The 16,848-nt window shown below is 40.1% G+C and overlaps 1 protein-coding gene across 25 annotated transcripts in view; it reads right to left on the bottom strand.

Moving 5' to 3' along the window:
• Positions 1-16,848, bottom strand: part of Phf21a (PHD finger protein 21A) — a 174,608-nt gene that overhangs the window by 85,203 nt on the left and 72,557 nt on the right. The window contains exon 3 of one of the 25 annotated variants that reach the window (XM_076929283.1): positions 7,801-8,012. The exons of the other annotated variants lie outside the window; for them this stretch is intronic. Within the exon in view, the coding sequence (XP_076785398.1) occupies positions 7,801-7,908 (108 nt within the window). The 5' untranslated portion in view covers positions 7,909-8,012. The remainder of the gene's footprint in view (positions 1-7,800; positions 8,013-16,848) is intronic. 25 annotated transcript variants of the gene reach the window in all.

The following is a 16,848-nucleotide window of genomic DNA, read 5'->3' as shown; positions in this document are numbered from 1 at the left end:
TGCCACACTGTGCATGTGAGGATCAGAGAACAGCTCTGTGGACTCAGTTTCCTCCTTGCACCTTTATGTAGGTTTCAGGGATTGAGCTCAGATCATAAGGCTCAAAAAGCAAGTGCCTTTACCTGCTAAGCCATCTCACTAACTGACTTATTTTTGAAAATACAAATTTTACTGTAGATATTTAAGGTACAAGATATAAAACACATATATACAGTAAAATGGTTGCTATAGTGAAAGACATGAACATGTCCATCATTTACTTTACCAGCCAACTTCCCAAGAACAGCAGTAATCTACTTATTTATCAAGCAGTTCTGGATACAACACACTCCTATACATTACAACTGTTAACCTCATTCCACATATTTGCTCCTTTGTACTTTCTATGTATATTTCTCCAGCCACTTTTTTTATTGCTTTGTATTTATCACTAGTCTACTCTGCAAATGCACCTAAAAATAATTTTTTTAAACAACCTTGAACACAAAACCAGAAACATAAATTTAACATTTTAAAACAACTGGAACATAAACAATAAAATGAATTTCCACTAAATCTCAAATTCTATATTCAAGCTAGATATGATGGCACATGCCTTTAATCCCAGCATTTAGGAGGCACAGGCATGTGGATTTCTATAAATTCCAGGTCAGCCTGGTCTACATAGCAAGTTCTAGGCAGCCAGAACTACATAGACCATCTCTCTCTCTCTCTCTCTCTCTCTCTCTCTCTCTCTCTCTCTCTCTCTCTCTCTCGTGATAAATTTATGTTCTTATAAAACTATTTTTAAGTTTTTTTAAATTCACATTTTTAAGAACTTGAATTTTTTTTCTTCCAAACAATAGAGGGGAAAAATGAGAGGGGATGATAGGAGGAGAAAGGGAGAGAGTGAAGGGAGAGAGTGAAGGGAGAGAGTGAAGGGAGAGAGGGGAGGGAAGCGGGAAGAGAAGAAGAAAGAGGGAGGAGGGAGGAGGGAGAGATTATAAGAGCAACTTGTACTTTGGGCCAGATGCGAAGGAAATGGGGTAACTGACCAGAGAGAATGCTCACACAGTGTGGAACTTCTCTGAGGACTAGCATGTCAGGCAGTACTGAGCACATGGAGCACAGTGTATCAGGGAGCACATTAGCAGCACATTGGCTCAAACCTTCAGAATTGTCTCTTTCTGTTATGTGGCCATTTCAACCAATGATTAATCCTGAGCTTTGTTCTGCAATACATCCATCCCAGCCTCTCCTCACCAAGCCTTTTGCCTCCTGCCTGTGTTAGAAATGGTTTTCTTAGTTCCCAACTGCAGTAATAACTGTAACTACCCATCTTTCACATGGGCCTGCCAAGTTCACAATCAATAAACCACGGTTTGGACTGATATGTCACTCCTTGGCTAAAACAAACAAACAAAGAAACAAACAAACAATCACAGCCTGCCAGACACACATGTGCTGCAGGAGAACGAGAAGGTGCGTGGAAGCTGTACTCTGTAGGAGAAGAGAGACAGCACAAACTCACGCTGTCTAAAGCAGCCACATGTGGAAGACAGAAGGCTGTGTGTTTCTTCCACTACTTGGGTCTCAGGCTCTCTTCAAATTAGTAAGTACGGAGGCAGGTAAAATCCAGAGCACCTGGCTGGGACTCTTTTTCTCTGGTTTTAAACTCAGACCAAACAGTGTTCAGAAAAGAACTCAATGATTTTTTTCTCTTCCAGAGACTTTATTATTAGCACTCTATTCAAAGTGAAAGTATCCCTGAATACAGAAGTGACTCTCACCCAGAATGAGACATGAATGTCTGATTAAAGCTAGCAGCAGGTTCAAGGTCTAGATTGTAATGGGGTCACACAGCTACCCGATTTCCCCAAATGCACAGCTTTTTGTTCTTTTCTATACGAAAATGAAGACCACAGTTTTATTTGCTGATTGCCAAATAGGTCAAAACCTGATCGTAAATGCTGGGTTAAAGAAAAATGTTTGGGCATAGGGGAACAGCTCAGTGTCTGCACACTCCATACCAACACTTTGATGAGAAAGGGTAGTAACTGTGCAAGTCTCTAGCAATGCCTCAAACGTGGACTGGCCGGCACTAGGCCACTAACTAAGTAAGTCTAGAGCAGTAGTTCCAAACCTTTCTCATGCTGCAACCCTTCACTATGCGTGTTGTGCTGATCTGCAGCCATAACACTGTTTCACTGCTACCTCATAACTCTAACTTCGCTACTGTTATGAATCAACATGTAAATCTGATATGCAGGATATCTGATATGTGACCTCAAAGGTCTCGACCCACAGGTTGAGATCCACTGGTCTAGAACACCATCTAGGATCCTTAGGATAACTCCAGCTGCTTAAAATGAGGTCCATCTCACAGAACAAAAGAAATGTATCTTCATTTAAATCTTTTCTTTTGGTGCAGAGGACTGAAGACAGGGCTTTGCACATGCCAAACATTCATGATTCCAGTGAACCACACTAAAGACAGAACCTAAAAGTAAAGACAGAACCATGCTGAAATCAATTTTAAATGTAGATTTCTACTACCCAAAGGCTGCACAGTCTCACCCATCTGTGGGCACTGCTGCTCTCCAAATACATTAACTGTCCAGAGACAGCGTCACTCAACACAGCACTTGCTTTGTAGCATAGCCGACCTCACATTATCAAGCTTCCAGACTTAAGCCACCTAAGCACTGGAATCAGTGCTGAGCATACCAGAATGAAACCTTCACATTTTTAACCAGTTTCACAGGCAAAAAGAATCCACTTCATCATTATTATTCTCTGATTAGTGAAACTGAATATCAACTATATACTGAGAATTAATGACATGTATGTGTACTTGCACATATACCTCTAAGGGTCAGGCTAACAACAGTATCTTTGAATATCTATCTGCAAGCACTTCTCTTCAGCTGTATTGTTCTCTGGCTTGTGAGGCAACTACTTCTAAATTTTTCACTTATTTTTTTTCTTTATGACTTTACTACATATATATCTGTAAACTATAACTGTGTGTGTACCTTGCTAGGGATTGAACCTAGGGCCTCACAACCTCATACATTAGCCAAATTCTCATTTCAACTATACAGATGCCAATTATATTTTAATAGCTTTTAAGTATTCTTCTGTAATTTTAATTCTCCTCCAATATTGCAAAGTTCCCCATGATAATTAACAAATCTGTAGTTCATTTATTTTTCTTTGTAACTGTAGTATAGCATTTCATGATAAAAATGTACCACAATTTATTTGTCAAAAGATGCTTGGATTGGTTCTGTTTCAGCTATTATGAAAAAGGCCACTATAAACAAGTCCCTCTGTACATCAGTAAGGGCATCTCTAGAGCTATCCTGTCCAGTACAGTATCTGCTAGCCACATGCAGCTACTGAACATGGAAATGTGGCTAAGGCAAATGAGATGTGCTGCAGGTAGAAAATACAAACACCAGGTTCAAAGACTTCATTAAAAAAAAAAAGTGTAAAACAGCTCACAGGAAATTCATGATGTTGATTATATGTTGAAGTATTTAGATTTCAGTATTTAACTTAAGTATTTAGATTTTAGTATTTAAAATTTACAATAAAATAGTACATTTCATAAAATACATAGTTAAAACTAATGATCACAACTTAAAATTAATCCTGTTTTCTTCTTACACACAGCAACTAGAAAATGCTACTTTATATGTGCAGCCACACTGGATGATGATGCTCTAGAATATGCATCTGGTGAGACACATAGGTGCACATATCAGATTTGCTACAAAATACAAATTCTGCTCCCTATGTGGTAAACCAGCTACCGGTACACAGAATTCTCAACTCCACATCAGTAATTATTGTTGACATGATGTATGTTTATCTTGCCAACATGGCAAAACAATATCTCATGGTTTTACATATATGTATCACTATATGTATATAAATGTGTGTGTACGTGTGCGTGTGTATATCACTGAGGCATGAAGAGCTGAGCCTGGAATACTACACATGATGGATGAGTAACTTATCACAGACCTCTATTAATGTTTTTTTAAACAAGGTCTCATTATGTAGCACTGGCTAGCCTAAAAACTCAATGTGTAGTCCAAGTTGGCTTGAAACTCACAGAGATCCACCTGCCTCTGCCTCCTCTGGATGCTAGGATTAAGGACATGTGCCACTATACCCAGCCACTGGGCCCTGTTACATTTTTTGAGACAAGGTTTCAGCAATCTGTCTAAGCTGGCTTTGAATTCAATCTGTGCACTGCCAAGACTCTGAACCTGTGATCCTCCTGTCAGTCTCCCATTGACTAGGATTATAGCCTGCACCGACAAGCCAGGCTAGGGTTCCTGCTTTGTTTTAACTTACTTATGGGTAGGGACACATAACATTTGAATGGAGGAAGAGAAGACAACTCACAACTCACAGGGGTCAGTTCTCTCCTTCCACCATGTGGGTCCCAGACTTGGCTGCAGCCTCTTTTATCAACTGAGCCATGGGCATGGCTCAGAGACTAGGTTTTAAATCTTACTCCCTGATTGTGTAAGGCTACTCATTGCTCATACACTTACTGTCCATTGATGTTTTCTTCTTTGTAATACGGACAGGTTTTTTGGCTTTTTTTTTTTTTACTTTTTTGTATGTGAGTTGCCTATTAATGTTCCTGCTACCCTTAGAAGCTTGTCCTTTTCTTTGGGTCAAGAACTCTTTAACATATAAATCTGAAGACCCTTTGTCAGATGTGTAACAAGAGTTTGAGACATTTTGTCATTCTTTTAATTTCTATTTTACTGTTGTTACTTACATAAAGGAGAGTTCCTTCTTTTTTAAAATTTATGTATATTCACATTCCCACTGAAATATATTTATTGTACATAATTACTTGTCTGCTTAAAATCATAGACTCTAATATGTACATTGTCTATTATTACTATAATTATTAATTATTTTTGTGCATATGGATGAGTTGCCTGCATGTATGCCTGTATACCACGTGTACCTGGTGCTAGTGGAGGTCAGAAGAGGGCCACAACTACAAATGGTTGTGAGCCTTGGTAGGTGATGGGAATTGAACCCAGGTCCTCTAGAAGAGCAACCAGTGTTTTAACCACCAAGCCAACTCTCCTACCCCTGCTATACCTATTTTAATAAACTTACCTCTGATCATTATGAAACAACTTTTTGGGTTATATAAGGGCATTTTCATGTAAGTATTCCCCTTAATCCTCTTATGTTATTAACTCTCTTCCTGTATGGTTTCTGGTTTTCATATGCTAATGAAGATCTTCCACATCTACAGTAAAAATGACAAAAATTCCATTTTCTTTTAGCATGTGGGGTGTGTGTGTGTGTGTGTGTGTGTGTGTGTGTGTGTGTGTAGACCATGGCTGGCGTTGAACTCAGAGATCTGCCTGTTTCTGCCTTCCAAGCTCTGGCATTAAAGGTGTGCACCACCACCACCCAGCTCTTCTTTCAGTTTTTAATAATTTTTTAATTTTAAATAAAATTCTACTCATTTTATTTTTGCATCTGACACTAAACAGGGGTTAAGAGCAGACCAAATAAATGAACAAGGCAGAGCAACCAATGAGCTCATCACAAGGCACCTTGGAGAGGACAGCTTGTTTGAGAAAGGTTTTCTTTATACCATCACCCTGAGACACATGGACACACATGCCCACAGAGCCCAAACTGCAGCCTGCATTCCACTCTTTACATTGCCCTATCTCCTTAGATGTAGGGATTGCTTTAAGCCTTAGTCTGGGAAAATGGGCTTATGACCCAAGTCACAAAAATCAAAGTACCTCCCCAGGGATTTTCAACACAAAGAGAGCTGGACAGTTTGCTTTTCTTCCAAAGGTAACAAAGGTTGCAGTCTCTGCCACATAGAGTTGCTGTATCACACTAGAAAAGGAATGAGAACACAACACAAGAGAGAGTATTTCACAGGTTGTTAATCTGTGAAGATCGAGGGCCCTGTTGCTTCCTGAATTCTAGGTGGGGGGACTGTAGCTTTTCTTTCCTTTCTATGATACTTTTTGTATCATTCCAATAGCCTTCTCAGGCTAGAGCTTGTTTGAGTTGAGTTTGTAATTTGCAATTGAAAGTCGAGACCCAGAAACTCTCTTGCTAGTCATTCTAAAATATGTTAAATGTTCTTAGATGGTTTAATTGAACAATCCTTCTTCTCTGCTGACCTGAACAATTACTATTATGCATAAAATTCCGATTGATAGGACAATTCGATTCTTGAGTATGTGTTATTTAGCTCATATGTTTACCAACAATCTACTGTTTCACCAATCACTTCCTAAGTATGTTTTGATTCTAGCAATTGATTCACTGACTGATTGTACTTAATGAGTACATTACATTATATTAGACACAGAGACTACCCCTTGAATAAGTACATGAAGTCCTGGCTCTCTTAGAGTATAAAACTAGAAGCAGAAAAAAATAAATAATTATTTTTAAAATGACAGGTGCAAAGGAAAAAAGTATATTAGATGAACATTCAGACCTAAGCTGAGAGAGAGAGAGAGAACACTGGGAAGCTCAAGAAGGTGAGTCCCTAAGAGAAGGAAAAGGGACAGGCATTGCACATTCCTTGCTATGTTTACCTAAAGCTTTTACAACATTTCTTTTGTGACTGAACTTTTTTTTTTTTTTTAAATACTCAGTGCAGAGTATTGAACCCAGGACCCCAGCAGATGTTTTACCACAGGGCTGTATCTCCAACTCCAATGACTTGGCTGTTTCTATTTTTCTTTTCTCAATTAAAAAAAAAAAAAAAAAAAAAAAAAAAGCCTTTGGTCTGATTTAACCTTGTGTAGGCACCTCACTACCACTAGTTTGTGATACACATCTTGACTCCTGTTATCTAAATAGGTAAGCACATCTCCTGCAAACATGGTTGAAAGCAGCTTTCCTGTCCTCCTCTGATGCTATTGCAATAGGGAGACTACCCAAAACATTTGTTAAATCTGCTAATCTTTTCAGAGAATTGACTTGATTTTGCTTGTTTTCCCTGACCTTCTGACCACGCTGGGTGGAACAGATGCTTCTACAGTGTCAGGAGGGCTGTCTTCGCAGCAAACTCTGGACCTCACACCACCATGATTTCTTCTCTAAGTCCAAAGCTTTTGGGTCACACTCTCTCCTTCCCTCATCTTCTACCTCTCAGAAGAAGATGGCCTTTGGATCTGACTCGTGTTCTTTTATGTGTTACTTGTTTCAGCTGCTGTTGTCCTGGACTGAGGAGAAATCTAAGGTGTGTTCTATCTACTTGAGAATTTAACATTTTAAGCAAGAGGATGAGTCTCCATGCCCTCCCCCAATTAATCTTGATCGACAAATACTTTCTCAATCTGACTTTCCTGAGTCAGTGCCATTTCTTCTGTAATTTGATGGCCACTTGTCTTCTGAAACTCTTACTCTATAAATGCCTTATATCCAGTTTCCACGTTCATTACCTCTCACTTTCCCATCTCTCATTCTGCTGCTACATCAGATTTCTTCTAGTTTACTAACTTACCATCACACCAAGTCTATTCTGTTATTCACCCATGTTGTGTATATTTGCATACCTTGTTTTATTACCTTTGCTTAGATTGGTTTCTTGGGAAGGGTCTGATGATTGAATCAAGGGCCTTGTGAACACTAGGCAAGCAAGCATTCTACCATAGAAATACACCCCCAATCCTACAAAACCATTTATTGATCTACATGTGTCAGACATGTTTTGGGGCTCTTTAAGGAAGTAAAGGAGTTAGCTATGCGAACAACCACCCAAGAGTTGGGTCTGCAGATAAGAGCACTTACCACCAAGCTTGATGTCCTGAACTCAATCCCCAGAACTGACATGGTGGAGGGCAAGAACTGACTCCTCAGGCTGACCTGTGAGCTCCACACACAAGCCGTGTCATGCATGCAGTCCTCCTCTAACAGTCTGTTCTTTCTATCAGTCAGTAAGACCTTCAAACTCAGGACAGGCACAGCTTCAGTTCTAGCTCTAGTAGGACTGAATTACGTTTCTGAGTAGTAAAAAACAAAGGTTAATATTATAGGAATAACATAAAACTTTATATCCCTGTCAGACTCCTGACCCAGACTCTAGCCTGCAGCAGCTTCCTCAGTCCCTGACTAACATCAGAATTAACTTGAAAATTTCCCTATGATTAAAACTTAAAAAAAAAAAAAAAAAAGCCATCAAATGAGTTTATATAATGCAAACAGCACTGGAGGTGGGGGAATTAGATTTTTTATAACCCATTTTAAAGACACATGTGACTGTCATAGTACCAGAATTTAACCTGTCATGTTTCTTTGTGCTAGTTTCTGAATATCTGAGAAAACATGCCAAATAACAGATTAACCAGATGTGGTTTCTTCCGAACAACCTTTGGCACTAATCATTCCACTACTGGATTTATGGAGACAGAAATAATATAACACAGGTCACAAACAAATGGAATTTCATTAAGCATAGTGGCCCTACCTCAGTAATGGATGGAGGAAAAACAGAGGCCAACTAGAGTGGAAGTGGCCCAAGATCCCTCCACTGTAATGATGGCACTACTCGCAATAATAAGTAGAGAAAAATAGTACGTTGCACTGACAATAACTGTTCAAAGCACTCTCTAATTCTAAAGTAAGGGTAAGACAACTATAAAAAGGAGAAACAATGTTTGCATAACAACTGTAGTACGGTGGGGCTTGGAGCTCTGTAGCTCTTGTTGAAACCTAAGTGAGTCTGAAAAGAGAACAGTGGGTGACTCATTCTTGTATATTAGAAACTCGGGGCTCAGCAGCTATCACAGCCCAGCACACTGAAAAGAACGAGTGAAGTATTAAGAATCTTGCTTCTAACAAATGCTTGCTCAATCCTCTGAAGTATCTTACACAAAACTGTGTACTGTGCTAGAGTAGAAGATTCAAGTTAAACATCACTGCAATTTTTCATCATAGCCCAGATTCTCGCTCATGAATTGAAGATTTAAACAGCAACAGCCCAGGAATAGCTCCTCCTTCCCCTTTAGTTAAATATAAATCTATTCACTCGAAAAACTACACTCTTGGAGTTCAAAATAGAAGAGTGCATGAGCACACATACATGAGTGTGTGCTCACACAAGGATCTGTGAAGACTGAGCACATACGTGTGCACACATGTGAACATTCTTGATGGAGTCAGTGAAGAGTTCCAGGTTGGTGCCATCTGCATCAAGGCACAGTGGTGAGCACATCAACATAATATACAGGATTGCCTCACCAGCTTCCCACAATAAAAATAATGTGGCAAGCTCGAAACACAAACACTTTTTCCCTCCAAAAGACCATATAAAAGTTTAACTTCCTACCTCTTCCTCTTTCTCAAAAACCTGCAACACATTTTAAGCACAGAAGTAAAAACGGTTATCTTCTTAAAAACTAAATTCTCATAATCCACATAAAACACTACTTGGAATACATAGTCATGTGACCAGAAAAGAAAGTCAGAGGAAAAACTCATTACGATGTTCAGAAAAACATCTGTGTCAGTAGCAATCTGAGTACTGAGCTCATTTCTTCTGAACAGTAACAATTTCTACTGCATATTATTAAATACATTAAAACAGATTATTTTTTCATCACCTAGGTCAAATTTTTATTGTGTCAATCCCAAACTCAGAAGTTGCTTCAACTACCAAGGTTCATTGCATCTTTCAGGTTTGCATGTCTTACCTGAAGAAGGATGTATGCACAGACTTGCCACCCAAGCCATTGGTGCTGCCTGGTTTGTTACTTTACTGTGCACCCAGCACACAAAGACCCTGACTTAAAACAAACTAGGAAGCATTTTGACTTTCATGCTCTTTATAAAACTTCAAACCTATGAAAACATTCAAAGAACAGTGCAGTGATCCTTGTGATGAGCCTACAATCTACATGCATACTTCCACCTTCAGGAGCAATACAGCTTTCTTCTCCCATGAGCCACCTGAACTTAAACATTAAGAAGACATCATGATATTTAGTTCTTACATATTCACACTGGGAGGCAATCCTATTTCAAAAGGATTCTGTGCCTTGTATTAAAGCTATGACCCAGAATTCCTTAAAACCCTATACTCTGTGATCCTAGAGAATAAGATTCAACTACTGTATTTCTAAAATTCTTGATGCCCATTCATTTATACTGGTAATTTCTATGTTAGTACAAAGCCATGTTTTCAATCTCCAGTCTATGTGTGTTCAGGCTGGTGTATGTGTGTAGATGCATGTGTGTGGAGGTAAGAGATCAACATTAGGTATCTTCTTCATCATGCCCACCTTAGTTTTTGAGATAGGGTCTCCCACTGAACTTAGAGTTTACCTATTGCCAGGCCAGCAAGCCCTGAGAATCCTCTCATCTTTTCCTCCCCAACACTGGGTACAGTTATGTGCCACCATTCCCAGATTTTATGAAGGTGTTAAAGATCCAAATTTGGGTCCTTGTGTTTATACAGCAAGCATTTTTACCAATTAAGCCATCTCTTCAGAGCCCCTAGAATGTAACTTTCTGGCTACATTTAACATTATTTTACAAAATCATCTTCACAACTAATGTCTAAATGAATGCAAAACAAAACAAAGGTATGACTTTTATAACATTCTGGTTATTTTTCAGGGTGCCAGGCAACTCAATCCAGTTCGTATGTTCAAATGAAAAAAAAAAAAAAAAGAACTGTAGTAATGTTACATAACTAAACATATTTGTCAATAGGAATACTGGAATCTGATTAAAATAACTGGGTGGGACAGGTATGGTTGCCCACACCTTTAATTTAATCCCAGTACTCTGGAGGTAGAGGCATAGATAGTGGCCAGCTTAATCTACAAAGCAAGTACAGGACATTCAGGGCTCTAGTTATATAAAGAAACCCTGTCTCAAAAAAGAAGAAGAAGAAGAAGAAGGAGGAGGAGGAGGAAGAGGAGGAGGAGGAGGAGGAGGAGGAGGAGGAGGAGGAGGAGGAGGAGGAGGAGGAGGAGAAGAAAGAAAGAAAGAAAGAAAGAAAGAAAGAAAGAAAGAAAGAAAGAAAGAAAAGAAAAGGAAAGGGAAAAGAAAAAGAAAAAAAAAAGATAACTGGATGGGTCCTTAGCCATTTTAAACTGAGAGGCAGGACTTGACAATAATGAGGAATATACTAGAGAGTGCCACATAAGTCTGGGTAATTAATGAAACTCTGGAAGACTTCCTTAGCACCTGAGTTGATCCAACGGGATGGACCAAGGACACATTGTCCTTGGTTGTCCCAAACCCACTGGATACTTTCTGCAAACTGTTCAACTGAAGAAAGACTGAAGAAATTGTAACATTTCATCTGGACTCTCAAGTCAGCTGAACTCTCAGTGTCTTCTGTCCTATAACTAAGACATAAAGCTATGTTCTAAGTCGTTATCCTTTTAAGATTCTTTGTTGAAAGCCAAGCTTCAATGTAACAGCTATCAAGAAAGGTAGAAACAGTGAGGGCCCATCCTCATGAATACGGTTAGTACCATTTTAAAAGGCTTGGTGCAGCCTGTTGTTCCTCTCTATGCAAGGACACTAAATCTGTTTGGCACCTTGACCTTGGATTCCCAGCCTGTGTGGCTGTGATGGATAAACTCTGTGGGCCAGGGTGCTTTTGCTGTAGCAGTTCCATGCACCAAGACACGTGGCAGTCAGGATCTCCAGATCCCTTCCACTCAGTGCCTCATATTGCTTTCCTCTTACTTTATTATTTTTTATCTTAAATATCTTTCCTTTTCCTATTACATATTTCCTTACATAGACTATCTTGCTCTTCATAAAAGACATGAAACTTTTTAATTCTGTAATGATTAAAATATGACATATAAATGTTTAAATTCCATATGGTAAAAAGTCAAATCAATATAAAGTACACTTTATGGGGCTAGAGAGACAGCTCAAAAGTTACAAGTGCTTGCTGCTCTTGCAAAAGACCTGGGTTCAGTTCTTAGCAGTCACATCAAATGGTTCATTTTTAAGTCTAGTTCCAAGGGATCCAATACCCTGGTTTGGCCTCAACACAGGCACACACAGAAAAGAAAAGAAAAGAAAAGAAAAGAAAAGAAAAGAAAAGAAAAGAAAAGAAAAGAAAAGAAAAGGAGGGGAGGGGAGGGGAGGGGAGGGGAGGGGAGGGGAGGGGAGGGGAGGGGAGGGGAGGGGAGGGGAGGGGAGGGGGGAGGGGAGGGGGGAGGGGAGGGGAGGGGAGAGGGGAGGGGAGGGGAATTCTATAAACTTTTAAAAAGTGCACTCTAGTCCGTAAGCTAAAATGAGTGATGTAGGAGTGAGATTCATGACCAAACAATGAGCACAAAGAGGGCTTTCAAATGTTGTCATATCCAAACAGCAAACTAAAACAAAGGCGTACAAGTTTGCCGTCTGTTCTGAAGCATCCTGCATCTGTGTAGCTGACCCACCTCCATCATCACTGTCACCACACATACATATCAAATACATGCTTTTGGGCTCACATACATTGGCCCACACCCAGAGAAGCAAGCAGATGAGCAAAGAAAGCTCTATCGCAGTCCATTAGTTATTAATATCTGCAATGCTCTCCCCTTCCATGGGCCCCTGAAGTGATAAGGGTGCACTCTGCCAAACTACCTTCTCTAAGGCTGTATTAATATAGTACAAAGTGCCAAAGGGGCCATTAAAAAAAAAAAAAAAAAAAACTGGCCTGCTTTTAGAAGTGAGCAGCTTTTCCTTCTGGTGAAGCATGAATATTTAAATCAGGCAAGTGAGTCAAGGATTGAAGACTACACACTGAATGTAGGGTGTACATTGCTGGCTCTGGGCTCAAAGGACCCGATGTCACACACGGACATGTAGAGGATGCTCACTTAGGATTCCAGAAGGGTGGTTTTCTAATCATTCTACTCCCTTTCAGACTTGAAGTTCCATATTTGGATATAAGGGCAAAAACTGGCAAAAGATGGATCACGGCAACTGCTTTAAATTATGTACTTAATGATTTCTATCAGGCATAACATAATTTAATTTGCAGTAAATCAAGCAAACGGAAGAAAGGTTAGGATTTTGGTTAAGAGCTATAAATTTGTTTTTGCCTTTATCATATAGTAACAATGCATTAGTGGTGCACTACACTTAAGAAGATGAAAATCTAGCAGAAGAAAACTGACTGAAATCAAGTTTCAACCAGGTACTGATCTTTACATGGGACAAGTAACAGCATATAAAACAAGACACAGGGAAACCAACCGACATTAGCTGCCACTCAGAATAGTTACAGATGGCTTGAGGTTTCATTGAAAACACAATTATTGAAGCAAAATGTGGAGCTAGTGAAATGGCTCAGCAAGTAATGGTGCCTGCTACCAAGCTAGTTACCTAGGCTCAATCCCTGGGACCCACATAGTGAAAAACAGTAACAGGATTATCCACTGACCTACACAAACATTGTGGAATGCTGTGCCTTTTGGGCGGGCGGTGGTGGCGCACGCCTTTAATCCCAGCACTTGGGAGGCAGAGGCAGGCGGATTTCTGAGTTGGGGGCCAGCCTGGTCTACAGAGTGAGTTCCAAGATAGCCAGGACTACACATCAAAACCCTGTCTCGAAAAAACAAAAAACAAACAAACAAAAAAAAAACAAATGTGCCTTTAACTAATATTTTTTAAAAACTACCAGAAAATCCATACTAAAGTAAAAGATGCAACTAGAAATTTTAGGGTCAGCTGGTCTTGTCCAAATCTATAGGTCTAACTTTCAACAAAAGTTCACTGCTATAGCCAGGGCTGTCCTGGAACATGCTAGGAAGAGCAGGCTGGCCTCAAAGTCACCTGCTTCTGCCTCTACTGTGCTGAGACTTAAAGTGTCTACTACCAAGCATAGCTCTGTGCTTATGTTCTTAAACATTTCATGTGAAGGCAAATAGCCTAAGACCTCACAATTAGAAAACACGATTCCAATTATAAGGAAAAATTTCCTGTTCTCTTATAGCTATAGATCTGACATCTGTCTACAAGATAGAAAACTGATTTAATCCTCTCAATTTATCCAGACCAATAAAGACTTATTTCCTCAAAATATAAGCCTGCTTACCCTCCAGATGTTAAAGAGTCCCACTTAAGCAACAGGCACTGATCGAAGTCTCCAAACAAGTCAAGTGACAGGTAGAGGTCCTGTCCAAGCAGGTGAGGTTCTGCCTTAACTGTCCAAGCCTATTTTTTTACTCAACACCTTTTATGTGTATTCACAATGATGTTTGTGCCTACCCATCTTGGTTCACAGAACTACTAACTTAAGAGTGTCTTCAGTTGAACGGGGGGGGGGGGGGGGGGGGGGCATGGAGACGTGCTTACAATCTGAGCACTTGGGAGGAAGAGGCAAGTCACATATACACCTCTATCCTCTCTGCCTCTTCCACCTGGATTCTCAAGCCTTCTCTACTGCACACACTATCTTTATCATGTTTGTCCTCTGTTCACATGCTAGCTCTTTAACATGCAGTGCCCTGTTCCTCTCTGTACACATGCTAACTTTTATCATGCAGTGAGTGGTCTGTTCAACCGCTGATACATTTTAAGACCCTACTATGAGTCCCTAGTATGATTTACCCAAGTAAGCAAGTCAGAAAGTAAAAGAAAATTACTCAGAATCGCTTAAATAAGCAGTTTGTTCCTGGTTATAATAAACAGAACTACAAGGACTCAAAGTACCACAAAGTGTTTTTGTAAAGGGGTTACTAGACATAAGGACTATCTCTGCAAACACTGAGCTCAGTGACAGAAGGCAGAAGTCTTAACTTCAAACCACTATCAGTTCTCTAAACCATGTAAATACAGATGTCATCATCATTATTACGATACCATTAGTGAGGCAAGCACAGTGCTTGTCACGATATGGAGGTGAGAGAAAACTCTGCAGAATCCGGTCTCTCCCTACACTTTTAATTGAAACAAGCCTTCTCTATGTGACACTAGCTATCCTGGAGTTCACTTTGTAGACCAAGCTGGCCTCAACCTCACAGAAAATCCAGCTACCTCGGTCTCCCAAGAGCTGGGATTAAAGACATGTGCCACCACACCTCTCTCTCCCTACACCTTTATGTGGGTTCTGGGGATCAAATTCAGGTCTACAGACTTCTACAACAAGCACTTTTACTTGCAAGGCAGTCTGGGCCTCCCTACACCAGACTTCTGAAAGTTCTTCTTAACCTTTGTGAGCCCCTAAGCAACTGCATGCTATAGTGAGGAAATAACAGCCAGGCGTTTAAGGAGAAGAAATCTGTACACACCCCGACTTCTTAGGATGTGGTCATCAATGAAAGGAAGAGAACTATTGGGTTGGACTTAGCAGCTCATGAGTTCATCACCAGCTCTGTTTCCTTGCTTACAGAGATAAAGTACCATATTAAAACTCAACACATTTTGGGAGAAAAAGATAAAAATACAAAAGGGGCCTATCTTATCTTCAGAAATGCAATTCTCAGCTTTGTGAGCTCTGGCATTCAGCTAGCCAGATTACCAAACTTATTTAAAAGCCGAAGGCTTTACCCCAACTCCCATCTTTTGCAGTTTTCAGGGTTTGTTTCCACGTGGGCTCCTGAGCTTACATACATGCACTTTACTTCACTCAGTACACACACACACACACACACACACACACACACACACACACACACACACAATGAACAATAGCAGCAGCAACAACAGCAATCCAGGTCTGCAGCAGGCAGTTTAATTAACACAAGAATGCCAATAGCAGTGGGGCCCTTTCTCCTGTGGGGCAATACACCAATAAGGCTAACATAAAAGGAGAACTCTGTTCTGGAGTAGAGAACAAGATGGAGCCATAGCAAAAGAGAAAACCTAAACAAACTCAACAGCAACAACAAAACCCTGCAAAGCCATCTCATTAAGAAACAAGCTTCTTAATGCCAGGCTGCAGAAAGCCAGAGTCCCAGGTTTCTCAGTGTTTTCCCTGTTTTCTTGTGGGCTATGAGAAACTTCTAGGCGGTGTCACAGAGGTCCTTCTCAACCCGAGTCCTTTATATACATCCTCTGTCAAAAGGCCTGGTAAAGACAGGCAGCCGATCCTGATGGTGAACAAACTTTCTACATGTAAATACTTCGAGATGCTCCACGACTTGGACATCACTCTTCACTGTGTGACAAGTGTCTGTACAGTTGAGAACCATTTCCATTCATTAGGCTCCTTCTCTGTCTATACAGCAGTACACACAGTTGCATTGCTTCTTAGAATCAATGCTTGAGTTAAAGTTACATTCAGGGGCTCTAAACGCTGTGCAGCCTGATTAAGGATGGCAAAGCCAGGCCAAAACAAAAAGCTTTACTCTCAATATAGTTAAGTTCACCTAGTGACACTATTCCAGCCTTTTTTTTCATGTTTAACAAGTAACAAACCCTCAGAAATAAATGTAATTGGCCAAACAAATACCACTAGGGACAAATAAGTGAACAACTGGTACAGTAGAAAGGCAGCCTGGGATAGAGCTTCAGGCAAGTCACTCCTCTCCAGCTCCTCGGACATCAGTTCCCATATAGCTTGCAGAGATGAGGGGCTGATCTGATGATGTCAGTACAGTGGCTCTGTTCCTCAGGGAACAAGGACATAAGTGGTTATTATTAATCCTGCCGAGGCTGTGCAGTTGAAAAGCATAAAACAGGAGAAACAACAATCCTTGATGGTTTTCTGTGAAGCACTTGTCCAGTCAGGCAAGTGCTTTATATATAATTTTTAGCAGTCTTTATATATAATTGTAAGACAGGGAATACCCCTAACACCCATTTTTTACATAAAGAATCCAGGAGAAGGAGAAAATGACTTTTAAAGTTAAAATACCATTATCTTCATTTCCA

The sequence above is a fragment of the Arvicanthis niloticus genome, chromosome 2 (assembly GCF_011762505.2).
Source record: "Arvicanthis niloticus isolate mArvNil1 chromosome 2, mArvNil1.pat.X, whole genome shotgun sequence".
NCBI classification, from domain to species: domain Eukaryota; kingdom Metazoa; phylum Chordata; class Mammalia; order Rodentia; family Muridae; genus Arvicanthis; species Arvicanthis niloticus.
The sequence above is the reverse complement of the archived record's forward strand: the minus strand, read 5'-3'. Positions and strand labels throughout refer to the sequence as shown.